At 39.0% G+C, this 22362-nt stretch overlaps 3 protein-coding genes across 3 annotated transcripts; all 3 read right to left on the reverse strand.

The window, feature by feature from the left end:
- Positions 1–5310: 5310 nt before the first annotated feature.
- Positions 5311–5655, reverse strand: LOC149494282 (uncharacterized). Its single transcript, XM_089725447.1, has one exon. The coding sequence runs from the start codon at positions 5653–5655 to the stop codon at positions 5311–5313; it is 345 nt and encodes a 114-aa protein (XP_089581573.1).
- Positions 5656–5715: 60 nt separating this feature from the next.
- On the reverse strand, positions 5716–6413 carry LOC149494283 (uncharacterized). The gene is made up of 2 exons (XM_089725448.1): positions 6098–6413; positions 5716–5993 (listed from the first exon to the last, which is right to left on the reverse strand). Exons 1-2 carry the CDS (start codon positions 6411–6413, stop codon positions 5716–5718), a joined length of 594 nt encoding a protein of 197 aa, XP_089581574.1.
- Positions 6414–7256: 843 nt separating this feature from the next.
- LOC149494284 (uncharacterized) lies at positions 7257–9435 on the reverse strand. The gene is made up of 5 exons (XM_089725449.1): positions 9073–9435; positions 8487–8868; positions 7838–8040; positions 7509–7754; positions 7257–7382 (listed from the first exon to the last, which is right to left on the reverse strand). The coding sequence occupies exons 1-5, from the start codon at positions 9433–9435 to the stop codon at positions 7257–7259; spliced, it is 1320 nt and encodes a 439-aa protein (XP_089581575.1).
- Positions 9436–22362: the final 12927 nt, after the last annotated feature.

Genomic DNA, 22362 nt, shown 5'->3' on the forward strand with positions numbered 1-22362 from the left:
CACTACTCCATTTTGTTGAGGTGTTCTAGGTGGTGAGAAGTTATGGAAGATTCCTGACTCATTGCAAAAAGCATCGAATTTTTGATTTTCAAATTCTCCTCCATGATCACTTCTAATTGCCGAGATGTTGTATCCTTTCTCAATTTTTATTCTCTTGCAAAGGTGAACAAACATGTCATATGATTCATCCTTATTTCTAAGGAAGAGTGTCTAGGTGAATCTAGAGTAATCATCTACAATAACAAATGCATAGAATTTTCCTTCAAGACTAGAAGGAGTAATTGGACCGAATAGATCAAGGTGTAGCAATTCTAAAGGTCCAGAAGTAGAAACCATGCCCTTGGATTTAAAAGATGTTCTGGTTTGTTTGCCCATTTGACAAGCATCACAAATATGATCTTTTTCGAATTTCAACTTTGACAAACCTCGAACCAAATCTTTCTTAGACAGTTTAGAAATAAGGTGTATGCTTGCATGTCCAAGTCTTCTATGCCATAACTAACTAGAATTATTAACAGAAACTAAACATATATCCTGGTTATGCATATCAGAGAGATCTACCAGGTATATATTTCCAAACCTTTTTCCAACAAATAAGGTTTTATTATCATGCATGTTCTGAACTTCACAATAAGAAGGTTCAAAGATCACTCTTCTATTTTTATCATAAATCTGACTAACACTTAATAAGTTATAATGTAATCCTTCTACTAAGCATACATCTTCTATTGAAGGATTAGAACCTACCACACCAATATCAACAATTTTACCTTTTGCTTTGTCTCCAAAGCTTACTGTACCTCCCTTTTTCTTTTCTAATCTGGTGAACTTCTTTCTATCACCAGTCATATGCCTAGAGCCAGCGCTGTCCATGTACCACATTTCTGTTTTCAGATCACTCCTTAGGCACGCCTGAAAAGATCAAGTAGATTTAGGTGCCCAACTCATATTGGGTCCTGGAGGGTTAGTGGTAACAGGTGCATTTAGCTTACTATGATTTTTCTTTCTGTTGAAACTTTGATATTCTAAAGTCACAACATTAGAAACTGCATTTTTCTTATTAGAAACATGATTCAGTTTAGAAATGCTATCATAGCTAGAACTTGTCTTTTCTTTAGAAAACGAATCTGAAATTTATTTTAGAATTCTAATCTCAGTTTTTAAAGATTCATTTTCAGAATTCAGATTTTCACATTTTTCTTCAAGATTTGTCAGATTTTCAGAAAATCTATTATTACAATATTTCAGATCTTTGATTTCTATGATAAGATCTTTGCATGTAACTTCTTGATAAAAAGCATCTTTTAAATTATTACTTTCAGATTTTAATTTTCTAAAATCTTTCTTTAGAACTTTATGCTTTCTAACAAGCTTTTCAAACTCATTGCACAGATTATTTTAAGTATCTAGAAGATCATTTTTTGATTCAGGTTCAGAAATACTTACAGTGCTTTCTTCATGCTTCTAGACCATTGCATTTGTTTCATTGATTTCAGCTTTCTGTGTTGAAGTCAGAGTGCTGATTTCTTTGGAGTCAGAATCAATAGTAGCCATTAAACAAATATTAGCTATTTCTTCTTGATCATTGTGGCTTTCAGAATTAGAATTATCTGAATCACTCCAAGCAGCTACGAATGCCTGCTTCAGCTTCTCTTTCGTTGACTTCTTTTTCAATTTAGGACAATTAGGCTTGATATGTCCGGGTCTGTTGCATTCATAACAAACCACTTCAGAAGGTTCTTTCTTAGGTAAGTTACCATTTTTGAGTGGAAAGTTCTTTTTGATAAACTTTTTCTATGGCCTTCCACTCTTTCTATAGAACTTCTTGAAGCTTTTAGCAACAAGTGCTAAATCATCACTATGAAGATCGGAAGAACTTTCTTCACTAGAAACTACTTTCAAAGCCAGTCCTTTCTTTTTCTTATCTTCTACAGTCAAAGAAGATTTCATTTCTTCTGAAACAAGAGCTCCTATAAGATAATCATAAGTGACGGGAGTCTCTTTGTAATTCATGACAGTTCCTATAGAATCCCATTTTTTAGGTAGAATTTTAAGGATTTTCTTAACAAGCTCATCTTCTGAAATTTCCTTACCAAGAGTTCTCAAAGGATTAACTATATTAGTAAATCTAGAATTTAACTCTGCAATAGCTTCTCCCTCCTCCATATTAAACATTTCATATGCTCTCCAAAGGATATTTATTATGGATTCCTTTACTCTATCTGTACCCTCATAGGTAACTTTAACTTTTTCCCAAACTTCTATCGCAGATTTACATCTAAACACTTTGTTGTATTCTGTTGCGTCTAAAGCACAATGAAGAATATTGATAGCTTTTGCATTTATAGCAATATCATTCCAATCAGCATCTGTATATTCTTCTTCTGTTTTTCTAATACTCTCATTTTCTACAATTTTCATGGGAATATGAGGATCAGTAATAACATTCCTCCAGCAGTTTATATCAACTGATTTCATGAAATTTTCCATTCTAGTTTTCCAATAAGAGTAATTAGAACCATTGAACAAAGGAGGTCTAGAAACAGATTGACCTTCTAACGAAGTAAGAGGAAGTGAGGTTGCCATGGGATCTTATCTCTTAAGCAGTTAAGCTTCGGTAAGTCAAGAGCCAAAGCTCTGATACCAGATTGTGGGTCCCGTATATGTATGGCACAACCCAAGAGGGGAGTGAATTGAGTTTTCTAAAAATATATTTTAGCTTTAAAAATAAAATACAGAATTCTAAGTGCAGCGGAAAAATTAATGAACTTGTGAAAATAAGTTATGGATTAGAACTTCCTCACAATGTTCTATTCAAGAAAAATAGAAAGACTATGCAAAGTGCAGCTATTAATTAGAACTACTTCACAATGTCTTATTCAATATCAAAACTGCTTTATGACGGAAAGCTATTGTAATTAGAACTTCCTCATAAAGTTTAGAAAATCATATAAGACTATGTGAGAGACAGTTATTGAAATTAGAACTGCTTCACAAAGCTTTAATCAAGTTTAGAAAACTGATTAGAAACCCAAGTAGAGAAATATACTGTAAATAGAAGAATGGTTTAGAACTTGGTATATTCACTTATCAGAATTCCAGAGTTCTAATATTCAGAGAAGATAAGACTTATTCCAGTTTTTGAACTTCAGAACCATTAACAATTTTAGCATTTCTAGAGTATAAACAGAGGTATGAGTAAAATAGTATCAAGCAAAACTTCAGAAATTAAAAAGATCAACACAGTGATTTATAACTTTAGCATTTCTAGAGTATTAACAGAGGTATGAGTAAAATAGTATCAAGCAAAACTTTAGAAATTAAAAAGATCAACACAATGATTTATAGTGGTTCGGCACTAACTCGCCTACATCCACTCCCCAAGACTCATCTTGAGATCCTCAACTATGTTATCTCTTTTCAAGGGTAAGAGACAAACCAACAGTACAAGGTAATAGATCTACCCTTTATCCCACTAGATTTTCCAAAGGTTCTAGTTAACCTCACCTTTCTGTTTTTGGCAGAGTACAGAGACTCATTCAAGACATTAGAATCTCTCTCACAGAGAAGGTCGCTTGATAACCTCTTTCACAATAGCTTCTCACCTAAGCTATTACACAATTGTTTATCAAATAAAAACCTATCTGTTAAAGATTATAGAATCTAAATAGACAGACAGAAATGCAAATATAAGCACAGGAAAAACAATTTTTCAGATTAGAAAATCGTTTAGAAAACAGAATTGTTTTTCAAAAGAAGTTGTTCTAAAAATTCTTTTCTCTTTTAAAGATAAAAACGTAAAGTATAAAGATGAAAAGAAATAAGGGGGTAGAGAGTAAGTTTTGAGAGATAAAAGATATGATCAATAGGTGAATACTCTTAAAACGAAAACTCTTTCTTCCACCCTTTTCAAAGACTGAAAACATCTTTGTATAGAGAGGTCTGTGACTCTCGTTTTTAGAAAGTAGATTTTTTTTTTCAAATCAGAATATTTGCTTTCCTTATTTAGAAGATACGGAAATCTTAGTTACCAAAAAATCATTATATCCTTTTGGTAAGAAAATAGGAGACGTCTTTCTTTCCTTAAAACATAAAGATTTTCAAAAGCAATTATTTGAAAAATATTTTTCGAAAAGATTCTACTTACTAAAACGAAAAAATAAGATCTTCCTTCATTTTAGGTAAGAAGATAAATTAAAATTCTTAGATCTTCAAAGAGGATTTTGTTTCCAAAAAAGAAGTACATAAGATTTATTATTATTTTTATTACCAAAATCGTTAGAGACATAATCTCTTTAATTTTAGGTAATTTGAACATTTCAATTTCTTTTAAAGGAATTTCGAAAACAACTTTTTTGACGAAAAGATTTATTTTGAAGAATCTATTTTTTGAAAAATTTTGATGAGAGAAGAATTAGTTTTTGTGCTTATAATTGAATTTCCTCTCTATCCTACAATGAATTCTAAAGATCTAACCGCTAGGGTCTTCGGATGTCTTCATACACTTTGGATTTGTAGGACTTGCCTTGTTCGTTTATTACTTTCCATATGTATTCTGCATAAAATATTATTAGCACAAATAATATAATTTAAATTTATTTGTTTTGTTTTAATCATCAAAATTTCGAGATTAGAATTTGACCCTTGAGCCAACGGTCATCAGGCTGTCCCTGATTACACTCGGTCTGAGGCTGGCCTTATTACACATCAATTTCTCTCTCGCTTTATTTCCACCTGGCATAGTCGCATGATAGGACCCATTTCTAATGTGGCTAATACCTCTTCTTCAGATTTGTACCGCTCGTGGCTGCAGGCTTATTCTTGAGTCGGTGCTGATTCAGAGTAGGTTGATCTGTTAACTGCTAGATTTCTGTTAGGACCTAACATGTAGATGCTCTTATCCTGCTTTCTAATGAAATGTACTAGACAATTATTGATAATGCAATTATATGAATATATGCACTTATTATGAATGAAACTTCCTTTTGCTTAAAAATGCTTGATATGTTTCCTGCTATTCTATGTCATCATTGTAAATTCTCATCATTTGTATGTCAACATAAACTTATCATAGCAAGCTATAAAGTTAATAAGAACACAAAAGGTGAATTTATTAATTGGGCTTTACCATAAACGTTTCAAGTCATATACAAAATTTCTTCAATCTTTCTACATTGACTGGTTTAGTAAATTCATTGCCTTCCATATCTAATAGCTTCACTGCACCCTTGGCAAACATTTTCTTAATGTGAAAAGCACCTCCCAATTAGGCTTGAACTTTCCCCTCGGGCCATAAATTTTTGGCCACATCTATTTTAGAACCAAACCGCCTACTCTAAGTAGCTTTTGATGAACTCTCTTATTGAAGTGCTTAGCTATCGTCCTTTTATATAATTGATCCATGAATCGGGCATTAAGCCTCTTTCCATCTAAGATTGCTAATTCTTGATATTGATTCTCTACCCATTGACATACTGGAATCTTGGATTCCATCATTATATGCAAGGACTGCACTTCTATTTTCTTTGGTAACACAACTTTCATTTCGTAGACTAGAGAATAAGGAGTTGCCCTATTCACAGATTTGGCGGTGGTCCTGTAGCCCCACAAAGCATGTTGTAGCTTGCTTGCCCAATCATGATGATTTTCTGCCATTTTCGTCAGTATCTTCTTGATGTTTTTGTTTGCAGCTTCCACTAACCCATTAGCTTGCGGTCAATACAGTGAAGTTTTATAATGCTCAATTCCATATTTTTCTAACACTGTCTTTACTTCTGCTTGGAACTGAACTCCAGCATCTGTCACTATATAATGAGGGATCCCATATCTGCTGGTCAGGTTCTTTTCAATGAATTTGGCCATTAGCTTGGTGCCAATGTTTTTAAAAGATTCTCCTTCAACCCATCTTAAGAAATAGTCCACTGCCACCACTATGAATTTGTGTCCATAGGAAGCAGGTGTTGAAATTTTGCCAGTGATATCTTTTCCCCAAGCTGCAAATGGCCATGGCGAAATAGAATGATGTAATTTCAAAGGTGCAATGTCCACAGGTCTCCATAAATCTGGCATTCGAAGCACCTTTTCACAAAAGAAATACAATCCTTTTCTATTGTTGTCCAAATGAATCCTTGTCTAAGAATCTTCTTGGCTAATGCTTGTTGGTTCATGTGGGTACTGCAAACCCCTGCGTGAATCTGTTCCATAATCTCTTCAACTTCTTTCCTTGATATGCATCTTAACAATACCCCGTCTAACATTCTTTTATACAACTGACCGTCTAAGACTGCAAATTGTAACGCTAATCGTTGTATAGCTCTTTTGTCATCTCTAGTAGCTGAATCAGAATAAACCCTTTTAGTCATCCATTGCAGGACATAATGAAACCACGACTGATCTTCTTCCTCTATATTCATTATCCTTTCTCCATCATAACACGAGATGCTACTCGAAGACATCATAAATGGTTTCTTAGGCATAACTAAAATCTCTTCCCAGGCTGATGCTAAATTAGCCAAAGCATTTGGTACTAGGTTGTTCACTTTTCTTATGTGTATGAAGGTCACTCTTTTGAAGTTTTGAATAACAATCTGCAGATAGTCAATATAGGGTTCCAACCTGTCTTCCTTGACTTCCCAATTTCCGTTAGCGTGCTCGATCACCAATTTTGAATCACCAATAACCTCGACTTATTTAGCTTTAACAGTAATCAAATCTTCTAACCCAAATAAGCAGGCTTCATATTCTATCATGTTATTCGTAATCGCAAACCGTAATCTCTTTAGCATCGGGATAACACATCCTTATGGAGATTCTAATAAGACGCCTACTCTGGCTCTTTACTATGAGCTGAACCATCAAAGTAGAGCTTCCATCCTTTTTTTTTCTAACAAGTTTAGATGTTCGTTGAGAAAATCAATCTCCTATTGCTCATTGTCTTCAACTGGAAGTGCTGCTAGAAAGTCTGCAACTGCTTGTCCTTTGACGGTTTTCTTTGTGGTATACTCAATATCAAATTCTGATAATAGGATTAACCATCTTGCTAGCTTCCTCACAAGTGCTGGTGTTCCATACAAATATCTAACCGGATCCATCCTTGAGACTGCTATTACCTTATAAAACTGAAAGTAGTGTCGAAGTTTTCTAGTCGCCCATACCATTACTAAGCAAGTTCTTTCAATCAAGTTATATTTCTATTCATTTGGAATAAGCTTTTTGCTCAGGTAGTACACTGCCTTCTCAACACCTACTTCATCAGCTTATGCTAACATGGCTCCAATCCCAGTATCTTCCACTGTCAAGTACAGAATTAAGGGTTTCCTTGGTTTTGGTGGGCATAAAACTGGTGGATTTGACAAATATTCCTTAATTTTATCAAAAGCTACCTGGCAGTGATCGTTCCACTTTATTAGTTAATCTTTCCTTAACAGCTTGAAGATTGGATCACATACTATAGACACCTTTGAAATAAACCTACTGATATACTGAATCTTTCTCAAAAAGCTTCTCACTTGCTTTTTTGTCTTGGGCGTCTCCATCTCTTGGATCGCCTTGATCTTGTCTGGATTGATCTCTATTCCTTTCGGTCCTACTATGAATCTTAGCACTTTTTCAAAGGTTACCCCGAATACACACTTCTTTGGGTTTAGACGTAGCTTGTATTTGATTACTCTATCCATGAACCGCTCGAGGGCTGCTAGATGCTCTTCTGGTGTCTTAGTCATGACAATCATGTCATCAATATAAACTTCTAACTCCTTGTGGTAATGTCATGAAATAATGTAGTAGCCATCAACCAGTAGCAGAAAGTTCTGAACTCTGTCACAAATGTTGTCTTAACCTTATCTAACAATGCCATGAGAATCTGATTATACCCTACAAATCCATCCATAATGGAGTAGCATCCCATCATTGCCGCACTGTCTATCAGGATAACAATATAAGGGAGAGGAAAATCATCCTTTGGTGATGCTTCATTCAAATCCCTATAATTCACACACATTCTAAACCGTCCATCCTTCTTGGGAACTAGGACTATATTTGCTAACCATTATGGACAGTGAACCACTTCTAAAAATCTGGCATCTATCTGCTTGGTCAATTCTTCTTTAATTTTCTCAGTCCATTCTAGTCTTAACCTTCTTCTCTTCTGTTTCACTGGCTTGGCTCCATGATACAAAGGAATTGTGTGCTTGACTATAGACCTGTCTATCCTCGGCATGTCTTCATAGCTCCATGCGAAGGCTTCCTTTTTGTCCATGAGTAGACTTTGAAATTTTGTGTTTAACTCTGGCGTTAGGTTTGGCCCAATCAATAAAATTCGTGGATTATCTTTTGTGCCAATATTAAATTCAAGCATGCATGATGAGTTAATGTCAAATATGCACATGTGCTTATCTACTTGATGAATGCAACCATTAGGAAAGACATCAAAACAATTAAGCAATAATTAAAGTTCATTTCATCGAAAAGCATTGATAGTTCGTTACAGTCAGACTCATCCTTAACAGAAATTAACACATTGAAAGGGGTCTCAGTTTCTTCAAAGCTTTCACCAATACAGGCCCAGATCGCCTTAAGCATTTTATTTGCAGGATCCTCTTCTTCTTTCTCGGCACTTGCCTTCTTATTACCCTCTTCTTCTTTCTCTAGTTGGGCAACTTGTCCCTTTTTCTTCTCCTCTTCCTCAGTCGCTCTTGGCCCCTCAACCCCCTCTCCTTCTGGTTCTTTCTCTTCTTTCTTCTCTTCTTCAAACTCTAGTCCTCTGAGCTCAATCGCCAAAACCTCAATAACATCCGCAAAGATCTCTAGAGCTGGGTATGTTCTCCCACTATGCTCAAATAGCTTTATCAACAGCCATGAAGAGGAATGCTAACTCGAACAGACGAAACATCCATCCATGTCCAACTAGCCGAATCTCTTCTTTGGTATGCTTCCAAGTTTATAACTCAAGCCTAGGTGGTTCTCTACATGTGAATTTCAAGTAGTTCTATAATGCCTTGTTAGTTCTTTCCAAGTCCTTTCCAGGTTAGTGCTTAGGACTGCAATCTGAAAACTAGTCCATGGGAGGATGACCTGCTTATTAACATTTAGTGTGGCTACACTCCTTTCACTAGCAGCAGGAATGGTGATGAGTTCACCATTGAATAGAAACTTAATCATTTGGTGTAGCTTTGACGGTACACCTCCCAATGAATGGTACCATGGGTGCTCAAGCAGTAAGGTAAATGTAAGGGCAATTTCTATAACAATAAATTTTGTCTCCTTCTCAGTTGACCCCACTTTAACCACTGTTTTGACTATATCTTCCACTTGTCTCTTGGAGTCATCATAAGCTCGAATAACAACATCTGAAGGTTCTAAATCAAACACTTCCATCTTGAACTTTGAAAGAAGTTTCAACAGACAAACATTCAAAGCTAATCCGTCATCAATCATGACATTTCCTGTGATCCTACCTCCTACTTCAGCCTTTATAAATAAAACCTTGGTGTGATTCCTTCCTTCGGGAGGAAGCTCATCATCATGAAAAGTCGCAATTTGAAAAGGGAGAAGCGAAAAAACAATTTTAAATGAGCCTTAAAATCATTAAAGACCTACTTAATAATTTTAATATAAAATTTTTCTACAAATTTTTCTTAGTTTTTTTCTCTCAAATTATTCTCATTTAAGATAACTGCAAATGCTTCAATATTGTAGACTCTCACTTCTTGCAGGAAGCACCACCTCAGCACCTAAGAAAAAGCTATGATTCTCCTTTATATAAATACACTGATTTCCATAAATTGGCTAATTTCATTAATAAATTGCAAATTCATTTCACAAATAGCTTTCATATAATTTACTTAATTTTTAATCAAGCTAATTTAATCAAAACTACTTAATTTTCAATTTGGAATTTACAATGAAATTTAACGAACTGAATCTTAAAGTATATCGATCAAAAATCGGACTTCAAATTCGTGTTCGGTGCACGAAATCCACATTTCCGCCTCTCGAGGTCCTGTCGAACACTCACTGGTGGGCGCTGCCGTGCATAGTGGCTAAAAAATTACCTTTTTGCCAGAAATTCACGAGATCTATACCAAAGTGCTCAGAATTTTCTGGAGAGCTCAAATCCTTCGTTCGTTTGCTGAGCCAGCAACTCGATTGGCCGTAATCAATTTGACAGTCACCCTCTTGCTGCCGCTCATGGTGGTTACTTTATTTCCCACTGATTTCATCGATTAGCTTAGGGGAAGTACTCAACCAACTATTGGGAGTTGATTCGACCCTTCTTGTTACCTCAACTCCATGAGATGGCGAGAATCGTCAGAAAACTTCACCGCACGACATCACTCGAATTCCAATCACAATTTCTCCCGTTATAAACTTCTACCTCGCAAATCAAGACCACCGATGAGCTCCTCTCATCGAGCTTGTACGATTGATGTGTCTGATCATCGATGGAAGTGGTCGAAATCGGTGGCAACGAAAATCGCAATCTACGATTATGGGGAAAGAGAGAATCTTTTGCTTCTTTTCTATTTCTTCTTTATTTCTTTTTATTCTTTTACTACTATTTCTCTTATTTTCCTTTAATCACTTTTATATATATATATTCATTTTAAACTTAAAATAAATACTAATATTTATTAAAAGTTACTCTTTTTTAATTACTTTCATGTATATTTATTTTAGTTACCATATAAATATTATTAATTACTATAATTTATATTCTTGACCGATAATTATTAATTTATTGGTATAATCACTAGAAATCATCAATAAATTCTTATTTATCTTTTACTTTCAAATTGCTTTCATATATTTATATCAAAACAAAATAAATAGTAACAATCATTACAAACTTTCTTATTTTGATAAACACTTGCTAAATATATCACAAATTCACATTTTAGTATATAATGCTAATAAATTTTAATAAACACCAATAATAATTGATAAAACTATAATTATGAAATTTGTTATTCAATAAACCTGAAAATAAAATCCAAGGAATTCAAATTAAAATCATTTTTATGAAATCTTCGGATTTTCAAAAATCCAGGTATTATAATTCTACCCCACTTAAAATAATTTCATCCTTGAAATTCACTTGCACCAAAAACCTCTAATATCAATGTCTCATAAACCTTCTTGTCTCAATTTATATCTTACTTAGTAGACTAGCACTCAATCTTCTTACATTCTATTCCTTATTCTCTATATACTCATTCATAAAGATCAAATTAACTAATCAATATCTAATAATTGGAAATCTCAAAATTTTCATCATATACACAAACCAGTTAGAGCTTATAATTCCTCCTTAAATCCTTTATGCGAAATATCTATAAATACTTCTTTTAGAACTGATTGTTCTATCTTAACAATAATCACCTAGATTCTCTTAATCATTTTGACTTAGGAATCATTCTCCTATCAATGTAGCATAATTCAACTCATAACAAATTCTTGCAAATTCATAAAAAACAAATTTTCTAACCTTTAAACCATATTCCGAAACTTATCACTTCTATTCCCCTTGATTCTTAGAAATCAAAATTCTAATTGATCTCAAATCATCAAGCGATGATAATCATCTCTTTAAATTCATTCAAATCATAATAATGTGAATACCTAAATTTTGAAGCTCAAAGAGCCAATTTTTCCAGACTGCAAACAGTCCGGCCGGACCGGAGGTCATTCAGAAAGTTCACCGGAAGTGTGCCAATATGGTACTTGAAACGTCCGAAAAATTACGAGGGTCACGGAACTGGTCCCGGAATATTTTTTGGAGGTCCGAAACTCCCGAAAAAGCCTCCGGAACGGAGAAAGGCACACATGTCCGCCCGCGGGGGCGGGCATGCCCGCCCTAAGGGACGGGCGCGCCCGCCCAGCAAGGCGGGCACGCCCGCCCAGCATGGGCGGGCACGCCCGCTCTCTTAGCCGGGCACGCCCGCCCTCGAGGGCGGGCAGGCGCGCCCGGGGTGCGTTTTTTTCCTATAAAAAGAGGCCCCGGGGCTCCATTTTAGACACACAGTCTGTGTTGACGGACCTCTCTTCTCCCTTTACGCTCTTTGCGATTCTTTTATCGCTTTCTGCATTCTTTATATTATTTTATTTTATTTAGCTTTCATTTTTTCTTGCTTTATTAAGTGGCCATTAAAATTAAATTAATTGATTTCCCTTAACGTGGAGCTTAACCTGGAGTTAAGAAGTGGCCGTCGACTAAATCAGGTACACAAACTAAACTCTGCCCATTTAATTTTAGCATTTCATGCATGCTTCTTTTCTACTCCTCCTAAATTCTATAACAGCATAAATGCATTCATATCATCCACCAGGCAAATAAAATTGTCTTAAATAAATAAAATTAAGCTTGAGTGCCCGGTTAATTAATAATCGTGGTATTAAAGCTTAAATTCGACAATATTGGCTAAAAGCCTAGTTAATCAATAACTATGGTGAAAGTGCCTTATTTCGAACAGTTTTTTTGGCCTAAGTCTAATTAATCAATAATTGTGACTAAAAGGCCCTGATTAAACACTTTTTCTTTTTATGGCAATTAATTGCCTATATTTCAATTTAATTAATCACTTTAGGCAAACAAATTGCCTATAAGTGAGAATTGATTCTTTTTTATAGCGACAAATCGCTTAAAGCAATATTTTGGCTAAAAGCCTTTAATTAATCACTCTAGGCAAACAAATTGCCTATAAGTGAGAATTGATTTCTTTTTTTCATAGCGACAAATCGCTTAAATTAAATTATTTTGGCTAAAAGCCTTAAAATTAATTCATTTTGGCACAATTGCCTTAATCAATCAATCTTGGCGACAATCGCCCAATTAACCTTTTTTGGCAAATTAATTGCCTAAATCAATGTTTTTGGCTTTAAAAGCTTTGAAACAATTCATCTTTGGCACAAATGCCTTAAAAATCAATCTTTTGGCAAGGATAAGCCCAAATTAATTCTTTTGGCTAAAAGCCTCAAAATCAACATTTTGGCACCAAGTGCCTAAATCAATCAACACTTTTTTGGCAAAATGCCTAAAAAATCAACTCTTTGGCAAAAAGCCTAAACAAAATGCACGAAGCATACACACACTCATGCATAAAGCATCCCAATTCAAAGCCCTCTAAAGGAGGCGCATCGAACTACGTTGACTTTGATCTTCCATTCAAACGGAAGTACGTAGGCACGTTCGGGATTTCACCCCGAATGACAAGTCGAATTCATTCAAACATTTCACTTGGTCCAATTACTTCATCTTCCTTGCAAAGCAAACATTCATTCATTTTGGTTAGTTTAGCAGCATGACATAGTCTCGGGATCCATCTCGGGTTTGCATATCATGCCTTAAACATTGGGTAATTAATCTAGTAACTAGGTTAATTAAAATTGGAGTCACTTAGGGTTTTTTCCTAGTTTACCCTAAAATAATTAAACAAGGTGGCGACTCACACATCACGTGCATTTCTTCTCATTCATCATATGCATTACATGCCTATGTGTTTTTGGGGGAGGGGTTCACAGTTTGGCGACTCTGCTGGGGACTTATGTAATCATTTTGCATAAAGTGGACTACAATTGCTGTGTAAACTAACCTGCCCTTCTTTAGGGTATTATTTTACAATGCTTTGTTTTGCAGGGTACCCTAGCAAGGAATTAAGTGTTCTTTCTTTAAGAATGCTTAATGAGGAAAAATTTGGACTTAATTGAATTTTACTTTAAAGCATTTAAATTCGTTTATTTATTTGCACGATTGAGAATCTTTTTCTCCATTGCATAAAAAAACAAATTTCAAATGAATTTCTTCCCTCTTCTGTTCAAACTTCTGAGTCTGGATAGCAAGTAGCGCTGATCGGCAGGTCTCCTTGATTATGTCGACGGACAGCCAAAGCGTCCTCCCTGTTGCCGCAAACCATCCCTAATCTTTTTGGGGGTGGCCCATGGGTATGCGTACTGTTGGACCCACGTGAAACTCTTTGTTTCACATGTGGTTAGGTATATCCATACTCAAGGCTCAAGGGTCTCTTTATAAGCCGATTCTCTATTTGTGTCATAGCCTATAGAACCTATCCCTTGGGACTGTATGCACCCAATGATGAGAATCATACCATTAAACGAATTATGACGTGTTGTTATGCGCATTCACGACATATCATGAACATGGGGTAAACATAAAAAAGAGGAGCGGGAAAACTCCCTTTTACTTTCAGTCATGCACAGTTGGACAAAGAGTCAATCCACCTCACATCAGTTACTTGGTACACCAAACATTATACCTAATCCAACTACCCTTATACTTTCAGGTGCCCCCTGTTCAAGTGCTAGCCACACCTACAGTGCTATCACCAACTTCACCAGCTTCACCAGCTACACCGGTTACACCTACGATTCCTGCAACTTTACCTTCACCAATGGCATCACTGTCTGACATCCAAAACCTCATTGAACAACTGGAGGCTAGAATAGAGGCCAGAATGAATGAGGCATTGGCCGCTCAAAGGGCTGCCCTGATAGCTGAATTGGGGAATGGTAATGGTAACGGAAATGGGGCCTCGGCCGGAGGAAGTGGGCCTGCCGCTTCCAATCAGGGTCCTGCTGCTGCTGAACCTACAAACCCTGCCTTGAACTTGGATGACGTACCCTCTAAAACTGCTTCTGAGCTGGAAGCTCAGAGAATGAGAGAGAAGCTAGAGCTTTTAGAAAGGTCAATCACTGCCCTCAAGACCCATAAGGAAGTGGTGGACATTGACTCCTTGTCTTTGTTCCCTGAAGCCAGATTACCAACTAAGTTCAAAATGCCCAACATGGACAAGTTTGATGGAACCACTTGTCCTAAAACTCACCTGAAGATGTATGTGGGTGCCCTTAACCCATTTGGATTGAGCAGTGAGCTCCTTGCTCAGTTGTTCCAACAATCTCTCACCGGTGCTGCATTGAGATGGTTTGTCAGCTTAGATCGGTCTAAGATGAAGACCTGGGAGGATATCTGTAATGCATTTAATTCCCAGTATCACTACAACATGGAGGTGGATGTTACCCGAAGGGAATTAGAGACTACTAAGCAGAAAAATAATGAACCTTTTTCCTCGTTCCTTACGAGGTGGAGGGCCAAGGCCGCCCAAATGATTAACCGGCCTTCAGAACAAGAACAGGTAGACATAATAATAAAGAATCTGCAGCCTGTCTACCAACAGCGGTTACAAACCCAGTACTTGCCAACGTTTCAGTCACTCATTGCTACTGCCACGAAGGTAGAAGACCTGATCCAAATGGGGCAACTGAAAGACGACGCAGGAACCTCTAAGTACAAGAAACCCGGCCAAGCTGGCAAAGTCCATGAAGTGGTGAGCATTACCCCCACTAACCCGTTACGTGTGGGGAACATGAGAAATGGCAGCCAGTCGAGAAGAACATACACTGATCTCGGGATGCCAATCCTTTTGGTTTTCCGAGAAGCTATCAAAGCAAATTACATCAAGCCTTTGGAAGCAAGGCCCCCACCAAATCCTTTACCAAGGAATTACAAAGCAGATGAATACTGTGAATACCATCAGGGGTACGGGCATAAGACTGAAGCGTGTTGGACGCTTAGGAACCGCATACAAGATCTGGTGGACAATGGCTCAATCATCCCGAGAAGTAAACCAAACATTAGTACTAACCCCTTACCAAATCATGGGGTAAATGCTATTATAGATGACCAGGAACTGATCGATCCTTTCGAACTGTTCCTAGAGATGAATAACATATGTGTCCTGGATCTGAACGACCTAAGTGAAGAGGTCGATGCTATTACCAGGAGCGGGAGACAGTATGAGCCACTGGTTTTGGATAAAATCCACAACAAGCCCTACCAGAGGGCAGAGGAGCCAAAAGAGGACCCGGTACTCTTGCAATTGAAAAAGACACAAGCTAGGGTATCAATCTGGGAACTGTTGGCAGCATCCTTTCCTCATCGCCAAGCTCTTTGCAAGGCTTTGAGCCAATTACAGACGTCAGTGGAGGTTAGCCCTGAAGTACTAGTCTCCACCCTCACCCAGTCATCCAAAGTACAAAGCATCGGGTTTTCTGATGAGGACCTGCCTAAAGAGGGGGGCAGTCATAATAATGCCCTGTATGTCACGGTTCAGACCAGAGACAAGACGGTGCCCATGGTTCTCATTGACAATGGGTCAGCTCTGAATGTCTGTCCACTAAGGGTAGCCAGCTGCTTAGGATTGGAGGAAACAGACTTCACTCCATCAGATCAAATAGTGAAAGCATACGACAGTACCCGGAGGGAAGTATTGGGGGTTGCCACACTGAAATTAACAGTTGGGCCAACTGTGATGGAAGTTCCGTTTCAGGTAATTGATGTACCAACCAGCTTTAATCTGCTTCTAGGTAGACCATGGATACACCACACCAAGGCAATACCCTCGTCCTTGCACCAAAAGGTCAAGTTTCCCTATGAAGACAAGGTTATCACCATCCAAGGGGATGACTACAATCAGCTGAAAAAGCCAAAGGGCCAGCCTCTCTTTGAGGTCAGTCCTGAAACTGCCAACCTACCTCTCTCAGGATTTCAGTATGACACCGTGCAATGCATAGAAGGAAAGCCTGCCAATTCTCGAGTTCTCTTTGATTTCGGGACAGTACAGATAAACTGCATAGTGCCTCTGATGCTGAAGATGTCCTACCTGCCAGGAATGATTATGGCAAGGTCAGGAAAAACATACCCCGCACTGCAGGCCTGGGAGTGTCCGGTAAATGAAGGAACTTATGGACTGGGTTATGAGCCTACCGAGGAAGACCGCGCTGAAAGGATAAGGCGAAGGAAGAAGGGAGGCATACAAATGCGGCCATATCATCTGACTTTGAATGGCTATTTCTGTAAACCGGGAGAGACAATTCCTTATTGTGGCTTCCCGGAGCCATTCCCCTGCCCGACTGCTAAGAAGATGCTGCCGGGGTTAGAAGTATTTGCCGATGTCTGGGGCAACGGGCCTGAAACCATCACTAAACTGGAAATCGAAGACTTCATGCAGCCTAGTCTCTTTGATGAGGTTGCAGTCATCACAGGAAATGATGGGAATCAAGACCTGCTCAACCTGATCGAGCCAAGCGAAGGACCTCTTGACAATTGGTACGCCGAGGAAGAGCGCACTGCTGACAAACCCCCTCCCGAGTCAAACCTAGTACCTCATTCTGTAAACAAGTTTTGTATTGAGTCCGAATCTGAAACCGAGTCAGAGTCTAGTTCTGAGTCGTCTGTGTCGGATCTAGAGGATCCAGATTTCAAACTTGATGTAACTTTTGAAGACGATTCCTTCATAATCAATAAAGGCTTGCAAATTCTTGATTACCCTGCGTGTCTATCTTTCCAAGCATTTCCAAGCAAAAGTAACAATCAAATAAATGAAATAAAAGATGAAAAGGAAAAAATAATGATTGGCAAAGAAGAAAACAAATACACATACATTGCATCTGATTGCATGAACAGGGAATATATCAGTGAATGTTTGAAGAAATTTGCTGATTGCTTCATGTGGAAGGCGAGTGACATCACGGGAATTGACCCAGCTATAGTGGTGCACAAGATTCCAGTGTATCCGGAAGCCAAGCCGGTGAAACAAAAACTCAGAAGACTGAAGACGGAATGGTCCTTAAAAATCAAGGAGGAGGTTGCCAAGCAGCTAGAGAATAAGTTCATAGAACCCATCGCCTACCCAACATGGTTAGCAAATATTGTGCCGGTGCCGAAGAAAGATGGCAAAGTCAGAATGTGTGTGGACTATCGGGATTTGAATAGAGCATGTCCGAAGGACGACTTCCCCCTGCCGCATATTGACTTGTTGGTAGACCGAATGGCGGGACACGAGATGGTCTCCTTGACCGATCTTGCTGTCGGGTACAACCAGATAATGATGCATTTGCCAGACAAAGAAAAGACGGCATTCATCACGGAATGGGGAACCTACTGCTATAGGGTCATGCCCTTCGGGCTCAAAAATGCCGGGGCAACCTATCAAAGAATGGCAACGACCATCTTTCACGACATGATTCACAAGGAGGTGGAAGTGTATGTGGATGATATGGTGGTTAAGTCAAAAACAACCGAAGAACATACAACAGCACTTGAGAAGTTCTTCCTTAGACTTCGAAAGTATAATTTGAAGCTCAACCCGGCAAAATGTCTGTTTGGAGCCACATCCGGAGTATTTCTGGGGCATATGGTTAGTCGGAAGGGCATAGAGATTGACCCTTCGAAGGCCAAAGCTATTCTGGAAATGCCAGCACCAAAGACCGAAAAAGAAGTCCGAGGTTTCTTGGGAAGGCTACAGTACATCAGCCGTTTCATCAATCAGTTGGCCGATACCTGTGGCCCAATTTTTAAGCTACTTAGGAAAGGAGTGGCAGTCAAATGGAATGAGGATTGTCAGGCAGCTTTCGACCAAGTCAAGCAATACCTGTTATCCCCGCCAGTCTTACAACCACCAAGGCTAGGAAAGCCTTTGCTACTGTACCTGTCTGTAACAGAAGAAGCAATGGGGGCCATATTAGCTCAACAAGCAGAACATACAAGGTTAGAAAATGCCGTATATTACCTCAGTAAGAGGATGCTGGAATATGAGCTGAAATACAACAAGATAGAGAAGTTGTGCCTGGCTCTAGTCTGGGCCTGTACCAAGTTGCAACACTACCTCTCGTCTTACACTACCCACGTAATCTCTGACGCAAACCCCTTGAAATTCCTTATGGAAAGGCCGGTTCTTGACTGTAAGATGGCAAAGTGGGTATCGGTGCTTGCAGCTTATGACCTAAAATTTGTACAACGGAAGGCAGTAAAAGGCGGAGCCTTGGCTGACCAATTAGCAGAACTGCCGGTCAAAGACCAAATGCCGGAGGTGGAATTTCCTGATGAAGACTTGTTGAATTTGGAAAGAGAAGTCTGGGAGATGTACTTTGATGGAGCTTCAAACTACCATGGAAATGGGGTTGGTGTCGTATTCAAAACTCCTGGTGGAGAGTACGTCCCAATTGCAGTTAAACTAGACTTCGACTGTACCAATAATGAGGCCGAATACGAAGCCTGTATCAAGGGGTTAGAAGCCGCCCTAGAAAAAGAAATAAAAATCCTTAGGGTTTTCGGAGATTCCAACCTGATAGTCTCCCAGGCTCTAAGGAAGTGGAAAATCAAGGAAGAGCGTTTGGTTCCTTACCTACAACGCTTAGACGAATTGGCTCAACAATTCGAGGAATTATCTTTTCACTACTTACCGCGAGCTAAAAATCAGTTTGCCGATGCACTGGCTACTTTAGCCTCCATGGTTAATGTAGGGGGAGATCAAGTCATTCGACCTCTGACGGTTCGGCTACAGAAACAGCCAGCACATGTCATGAATCTAGTCGATGACAAGCCGTGGTTTTGGGATATACAGAATTATCTTCAGAATGAATTCTACCCACAGAAGTCCACCAAAACTGATCAACGGACATTGAGACAGTTAGCATCTGGATATTTCCTTACTGAGGGAATTCTATATAAAAGAAGTTGGAATGGAATGCACCTAAGGTGCGTTGATGAGGGAGAAGCTCAAGCCATCATGGATTCCTTACATAATGGAGAGTCCGGTCCACACATGCACGGGATAGCCTTGGCTCGAAAAATTATGAACCTGGGTTATTACTGGTCGACAATGAATGCAGATTGTGTGAGGCACACGCAGAAGTGCCATGAGTGTCAAATTTTTGCTAAGCTGCAAAGACGGCCTCCGGTCAATTTGAATCCCATCGCTTCACCATGGCCTTTCGCAACTTGGGGCATAGACGTGATCGGAAAGATCCATCCAAAGGCTTCCAATGGCCATCAATTCATCCTGGTTGCTGTTGATTATTTCACTAAGTGGATTGAGGCAGCCTCCTATTCAGTCTTGAACGCCAAGAAAGTAGCACAATTCGTTCGTACCAACATCCTTTGTCGGTATGGAACACCATTCGAGATCATCACTGACAACGGATCTCACTTTCAAAGTGAATTTTTGGAGCTACTGAAGCAAAAGAAGATTCAGCACCACAAGTCTTCGCCCTATCGTCCACAAACAAATGGGGCTGTGGAGGCTGCAAACAAGGCTATAAAAGTCATTTTACAGAAGACAGTTCAAAAGCATAGATCTTGGCACGAACAGTTACCAAATGCCTTATGGGGATATAGGACTTCAATCAGAACGCCTACTGGGGCAACCCCATATTCCTTAGTATATGGCATGGAAGCAGTATTACCTATTGAGCTGGAAGTTCAGTCGGCGAGGATCATCCGGGAAAGCCAGATCAGCGAAGCAGATTGGGTTGAGAATTATCATTTGCAACTCTTGGGCATGGATGAAAAGCGACTACGAGCAATCCACCAAACTCAAGTGTATCAAAGAAGAATGGCCCGGCATTTCAATAAAAAGGTCAAAGACCGGAAACTGGAAGAGGGTTGTTTGGTCCTAAAGGAAATTAGACAGCCAATCATAGACCCACGTGGGAAGTTTCGTCCTCATTGGGCTGGACCCTATGTGTTGAAGAAGATACTATCTGGCGGAGCCGTCATCTTGACTGATTTGGATGGTTTGAAATTCACAAATCCATGTAATTTAGATCAGTTGAAAAGGTATTTCGTGTAATTGTAATCATTTGCATAATGTAAAAGGAACTACATTAGACCTGATTCTCTTCGGAAAAAAGAAATTATATATCGGAGATATGTAGGCAGCCTTCATTGGGCGCGGTCTAAACATTAATAAAAAAAAGTCATTTCATAATTCTTTCTTCTTTGCCAATAACAAAAACAGAAAAAAGAAAGAAAAACCCGCTAAGCCGAAAAACCGAAAGGGCGGCTTAGGCAAAAGTCGGGGCCCGCTAAGTTGAAAACCCGAAAAGGGCAACTTAGGCAAAAATGGGTAGCTCGCTAAGTTGAAAACCCAAAAGGGCGGCTTAGGCAAAAAAATTAGAGCTTTAAATAAATAAATAAAGTTGGGAAATGCTTGGAAAGCTTGAAAGACAAATGACATTCATAATTCAAGCAAGCAGTTCAAATCAAGCAGAAAGCAAAAAAGTCCAAAAAAAAAAAGTCTAAACCAAAGTCTCAAGTAAAAAGCCAAAAAAGGCAAAGCATACATCCAGAAATAAACCCAAAGTCCAAGCAAGAAAAAATCATAAGTCTACAGAAGTCTAGGTATCCCGCCGCCTCCGTGGAGCGGCATCCTCTGAGTCTTCTACCGAACCAGCCTTGCCGGTCCGAGGAGCCAGCACGATCTCCTCACCAGTCCCAACCTCATCCTCAGCATCAGCTTGAACCCAACCTTCGAGTACGCTCAGCAGTGCAGTCCTCCTTGGTCTCTCAATTGGCCAGACAGTAGTAATGAACCAGGCCCGGTACTCGAGAGAAGTCTGAACGCTGGTAGGATCAGGTAAAGGTCTAACCATACGGTGATCTCTAACCCAAGCTTTAAGAACAGCTCGGGTAACACCAGCAGTAATCGCAGAATCAGCTGAAATGTCATCCATAATAGGGACAGTCTGATCTATCCCCATCTGCCTCAGAACGCGCGAAGCGCAGTACCAAGTACAGTGTGTGAGGCCTAGGAGGTAAACCCGAGAATGGCGGAAGCTGACCTGAATAAAGCAGTTGATATTGTACCAAGGGACGAACCACAGTATCTCATTTGGACCCAATTCAACCAGCCATGAAGTCCATGTTTCAGTAGAAGGGTGGGAGAGCAAGATTTTCCGCATGCGATATTGAGAAGGATTGTAAGGAAGGGAGGTTGGAGCAGCCACTACTTGAAGGTGATCCCTCAACCAAACCTGAATAATGGATCTTTTCCATTATAAGAAAAAAAGAAGAGGAAGAAGAAGAATGAGGTAGGATAATAGAAAAATACCTGGAGAATGATGGGAGAAACAGTCCAATCGTCGAACCCTAAAGCAGCTCTGTCAAGACTTCTAATGGTCTCAGCCAGCACAATACCGCCAATGCAACCCATATCCTCCATTTGCCAAACCATAGGGCAAAGCCGCAAGTCTCCAAAACCCGGGTCACGGTTGAATAAGAAACCAGCCAACAAGCAAAAAACCAGGGCCCGCATCCTCAGCCTCATCCGGTCAGGATCGTCCAAGCAAGTCTCTGAAAATTCATCAATCAGGGGCAGCAGAATCGCCTTCTGGTCATCCACAATCATAGCCCTAGCCTGTGGCCGGCTAAACCGAAACAAGTTCTCAAATGACTTAACATACCCAACTTTCACCTCGTGCCTAACCAAGGGAGCATTGGGATCACACCCTATAATCGCACAAAATTCCTCAAAAAGAGGGCACATTTCCTCCATCATAGCCCCAAACCGA

Source organism: Jatropha curcas, chromosome 8 (genome assembly GCF_041381405.1).
Source record: "Jatropha curcas cultivar XTBG-Jc1 chromosome 8, XTBG_Jcur_1.0, whole genome shotgun sequence".
NCBI lineage: Eukaryota > Viridiplantae > Streptophyta > Magnoliopsida > Malpighiales > Euphorbiaceae > Jatropha > Jatropha curcas.

Coding starts and splice junctions, on each gene's coding strand:
- LOC149494282 (XM_089725447.1), bottom strand. CDS start 5,655: ATGGCAGAAAATCATCATGATTGGGCAAGCAAGCTACAACATGCTTTG.
- LOC149494283 (XM_089725448.1), bottom strand. CDS start 6,413: ATGAATATAGAGGAAGAAGATCAGTCGTGGTTTCATTATGTCCTGCAA. Junction 5,994..6,097: donor GACAACAATAGAAAAGGATT/GTATTTCTTTTG, acceptor GGCCATTTGCAG/CTTGGGGAAAAGATATCACT.
- LOC149494284 (XM_089725449.1), bottom strand. CDS start 9,435: ATGATTGATGACGGATTAGCTTTGAATGTTTGTCTGTTGAAACTTCTT. Junction 8,041..8,486: donor TGTTAAGGATGAGTCTGACT/GTAACGAACTAT, acceptor CATAATGGTTAG/CAAATATAGTCCTAGTTCCC. Junction 7,755..7,837: donor TCATGGCATTGTTAGATAAG/GTTAAGACAACA, acceptor CATTACCACAAG/GAGTTAGAAGTTTATATTGA.